This window comes from Dipodomys ordii, unplaced genomic scaffold (genome assembly GCF_000151885.1).
Source record: "Dipodomys ordii isolate 6190 unplaced genomic scaffold, Dord_2.0 Scaffold34, whole genome shotgun sequence".
NCBI lineage: Eukaryota > Metazoa > Chordata > Mammalia > Rodentia > Heteromyidae > Dipodomys > Dipodomys ordii.
Window position 1 is genome coordinate 15,664,349 of NW_012267250.1, and position 4,805 is coordinate 15,669,153.

Here is a 4,805-nt window from a genome sequence, read left to right on the forward strand (position 1 = left end):
ACCGCTGCCGTCGCACGCTGGGCCCGGCGGCGCCCGGCACAGCTTGCGCGCGATGCGTGCGTACAGAACCACCAGGAGCGCCATGGGCACCAGGTAGACGTGCGCGAAGAGCACGGCGGTGTAGACTTTGCGCATGCGCTGCTCGGGCCACGCCTCCCAGCAGGAGTAGAGCGGGTAGGAGCGGTTGCGCGCGTCCAGCAGAAAGTGCCGCTCCTCGCGGGTGACGGTCAGCGTGGCGGCCGACGGACACATGATGAGCAGGGCCAGGGCCCAGATGACCGCGATGGAGAGCAGCGCCTTGCGCACCGTCAGCTTCTCGCGGAACGGGTGCACGATGCAGCGGAACCTGCAGCACCCCTCCCGGGGTGGAGGAGAGAGGAGATGGTAGAAAGGGCGTGGGGAGGGGTGGGGGAGAAGGTAGTGGGGAAGGGGAGCAGAGCTAACCTCGGGAACGGTTGGTGGGATGGAGATACCGGATGGATGCTTGTGATCTCTCACTTTGGGCATGGCTCAGATACTGCACACGGAGGAATTTGCCAGCAAATGGAAGGCAGCTCACCCCTCTAATCCCCCCTCCCCCTCCCACATTGAGTGGTTAAGAAACCAAGGCAACCACACGGTTTAAAGAGATGGGACCGAGGGAAAGAGCCAGCCTGGGAAGAGGGGAACCTGTGTGCGCGCGCGCACTTCTGGCGATAAAATGTTAGCCGACAGCAGGCAACACACTCAATCTGTGGCATTCGTTCTGTCTTTGGGAAAGCTAATTCCACCTACCAGCAAACACAACTGTTTAGCTGGTTAAGGATGCCCCCTCACTACCATCTGGGAGCTGGGAGCTGGGGTGTGAAGCCTAAGTAAAAGGCTGTCCCTGTGCCATTTCAGCCAGCCAGCACCCTTCCGTACCTGAAGAGAAGTCTGCTGAAGGCCAAACAAAGGCCTTTCTGCTTCACCTGTACCCTGTGCTCTTGCCATCCCTTTCCCCAGCCTGACTGCAACTAGGCTGCCTCAGTGGGTTTGACCTTGGCCTTCTGGCTTCACAGCTCCACACATTCCAGAAAACACCAGAGAACAAGTAACACCTAAGACTTGTACTAGCCAAGTGTGATGATCATGCCTATAAATCCCAGCACTTAAGAGGCTAAGCTAAGGTAAGGAGTCCGGAAGAGTTTAAGACCAGTGCAAGCTTCATAGAGAGACCCACTTTAATGAATTCGTTAATTAATTTAAACGCATGCAATACTTGCAGTAAGTACAATAGCACTTAATGGGTGGGGGAGAATCCTGGGGTAGTCTAGGAAGGCTTCTTGAAGAGGTAGAGCTGGAAGAATCCTGCAAGCCAGCGCAAACCTTGGGTGAGGGTGCACCTCTCATATCACTCAACAATGTCAACAAAACAAGGATTGTCAACAAAGACTGCTCACATCACCCAGACAGGTAGTGAATTTGAGGTTAGAGGAACCTGGCTTCATCATGCCAGCTGCCTATCTCACTGAGTTGATGAGAAGATGAGGACACTAGATTGTAGAAGGGGCAGGGCTGAGAAGGGTTCATGATGAAGAGGGGACAAGGAAGAGGATGTGGAATTAGGCAAGAAACAAATAACATTAGCGCTTGATATTTGTGCTCTGAGCCAGAAGCTGTGCCCAAGCTGCACAGATAGAATTGTCCAAAGCCTTCGCCACCCTGTAGAGTTTTTACCATTTTACAGATAGGACTGAGGGGGCTCAGTAACTAAGTGAACTACCAGCAACACACGGTGAGGCAGTGGTGGGGACAAAAGACAAACCTGCTCCCTATTGCCTGGAAGGCAGACAAGAGACTTCAGCTGCACTGAAGATGCTGAGGATGAGGACTAAGAAGTCAATGCCATAGGAAGATTCACAGGCTCGATGCGGGTCCAAAGGCCTTCTGGATCCCATCCCATGTCTTTGGCCACATGTACAAGATTGTACTTAGTCAAAGATCTGCAGGAATTTGAAGCTGAGTAACCTAGGAATGCTGGAGATGGGGACTGAAAGCATAGACTTCAGCGACTAGCAAGGAATTATGGGCTAGAGTGATGATGCAGGGCAAGAAGCTCCTTCCCAGGCTCCTAGCTCTGACTCCTGAGGCTGGGGTCAGACTATGGGAGGTGGGCGGGATTCCTCCCTCAGGATGAGGGCCCCCTCAAAGCTCCTCCCAGGTCCCCCAAGAAGCCACAGCAAGCTCCCTCAGAAGGCCTCCAGATCTTCCAGAAATGGGTGGTGCTGTTGTTATCAGGTCCCTCAATTCTGAGGGGCAGCCAGTCCAATCCTCACCTTTATGGCTCAGGATTCAGTCTTACCTGCAAAAGAGTGGCCCCGCCAGTATGGCATGGGAGACAGTGGCTCTCAGTGCTAGCCCCACCCTCAGGGAAACTCACCTTTCCACTGCAATGGCCACCAGTGTGAAAACTGAAGCGGACACAGACATCCCCTGCACCAAGCCGCTCATCTTGCACGTGGCGTTGTCGAAGGGCCACCCTGCAATGACAGAGGACCCCCATGGAATGAAAGAAGCTTGGGAATCTTTCCTCCTTGTCTTGCTAGGGGTCATGCAGCCTCTGCTCACCTACATCCAGGAGAGAGGAACTGACCAACCTGAGCCATTTTTAACTATTAGAACATTGGCCCAAATGGGCCCAAATGGCCCATTCTCTTGACCCATTTCTCTCCATGAGCATTCTCTCTGTCCCTGCCTGGCTTTCTGCTTCCACAGTCCTGTTTAGGTTTGAGGCCATTTCATCCTCACACTTGAGTTGTCAAGAAAAGGGAAAGGGGATGATACTAGGATGGTTCTTACCATGTAGGTCCAGATGGTCTCAAACTTTTTTTTTTGGGTCCGGTCGTGGGGCCTGAATTCTGGGCCTGGGCGCTGTCCCTCAGCTCTTCAGCTCAAGGCTAGCACTCTACCACTTGAGCCACAGCGCCACTTCCGGCTTTTTTCTTTTTGCTTATGTGGTGCTGAGGAATCGATCCCAGGGCCTCGAGCATGCAAGGCAAGCACTCTACCACTGAGCCACCTTCCCAGCCCCGGTCTCAAACTTTTAATCCTCCTGCTTCCTTCCACCTTCAGAGTGCTGGGATTATAACTGTGTACCTCCACACCCAGCTCATCACTTATGGCCTCTTTGTCCCTAAATCACTGTAGATTTATAGTAAGAGTCCAGCCTAGATGCAGGGAAGTTGAAGTCACAAAAGCTAGCACTTCCTTAGACAGCAAGCTGGTTCTACTTTGGAAAACTATGTACTGTATGTGCCAACTCTCTGGCCATCAATTCCTCTCAAAGTTATATCCCAAGGGCATCTTAGTACATACAGTCCATAAAAATCTTCACTACAATTTGTCATGATGGAGACTTGCAAACAGGGGGAGGCTGGTAAATTAGCTTTAAAAACAAAGCAACACCAAACCAAACCTCAAAGCCCTGCTTTGTAGCATTTGCCAATTTGTGTATTATAAATCTCCTTGCTTAGCAAAGTTCAACTTCACCCAATGCAGTTGGGAAGAAGTGTGCAATTGGCTCAATGAGCTGGTCTAAGATGGCTCTAGCTACTCAGGAGGCTGAGACCTGAGGATGGCAGTTTGAAGCCAACCCAGGCAATGAAATTACTTGCCCAAAAGCTAGAAGTAGAGCTTTAGCTCAATTGGAGCCAAGGGGTGCCAACCTTGAGTGGAAAAGCTAAGCAATGGCATCCAGGCCCTGAGTTCAAGCCCAGTACCAGCACCAAAAAATTAAAACAGGAAACTATTGAACACAATCAGTACAACCCAAGATCGCAATTGGACACCTGGACCAGACAGTGCTAGACTTAGCCCTGAAAGACAACCCAGAATACCATAGAGACCAAAAATCTCTGAACTTATCCAAAATCATATTCCTGGAATCAGATCCTGAAAGCCACAATTAAAAAAAAAACACAATAAAAACCTCTCTTTTGACAGGGGAAACATAGACTGGAGGAGGTAGTAAGCTGACTATTGGGGAGGGTATTATCACATTGCTAGCTGTCCACCGTCACTTGTGTCCTATCAGAAAGCACGGACACCTAGCAGGCTACAGAGTACCAGCATTACTTTGGATGTTGCTAGAAGAGATCAGCTATGAGCCTGAATAGACTAGGCAGGGAAGATCCACCAGGTGAAAGAGAATGAATGTGAAGACACTCTCAGAAGATAGCCAGGCCCGCAAAGAAAACAAGCAGCCATTATTTTTAAATACAAGACTTCAAAACATTGTTAATGACCATGAAAGTCAGTTAGCCCATGGGGAACACCTCTGTATATTGCTCATAATTGGTCCCTGCCAAACATTTTTTCATAGGATTTGGGGTTTTGTTATTTTGGTATGGTTTCAGTTTTCTTTTTTGGTTTTTATTTTTTTAATGCTTTCTCACTATTTTTTTTTTTTGGTCCAGTCATGGGCTTGAACTCTGGGCCTGGGTGTTGTCCCTCAGCTCTTCAGCTCAAGGCTAGCGCTCTATCACTTGAGCCACAGTGCCACTTCCGGCTTTTTTTTCCTGCTTATGTGATGCTGAGGAATCGAACTCAGGGCCTCATGCATGCAAGGCAAGCACTCTACCACTGAGCCACCTTCCCAGCCCCTCTCACTGTTTTAAATTGTTGGTGTTTTTATTGCTGTTAATTGTGTGGTTTGTTTACAATTCACCATGCCATGCATTTTATCTTCTTGTCATCTCCAATACTGGAGGTAGAAATTGTGATGAGTTTTACAGTTCTCTGTCTCTATACACACACACACACACACACACACACACACACACACA

At 49.7% G+C, this 4,805-nt stretch overlaps 1 protein-coding gene across 1 annotated transcript in view; it reads right to left on the bottom strand.

The window, feature by feature from the left end:
• Positions 1 to 4,805, bottom strand: part of Npffr1 (neuropeptide FF receptor 1) — a 35,445-nt gene that overhangs the window by 636 nt on the left and 30,004 nt on the right. Inside the window, exons 5-6 of the mRNA XM_013017062.1 lie at positions 2,402 to 2,501; positions 19 to 346 (exon numbers count right to left, since the gene is read on the bottom strand). Coding sequence (XP_012872516.1) covers positions 19 to 346; positions 2,402 to 2,501 — 428 coding nt within the window. The remainder of the gene's footprint in view (positions 1 to 18; positions 347 to 2,401; positions 2,502 to 4,805) is intronic.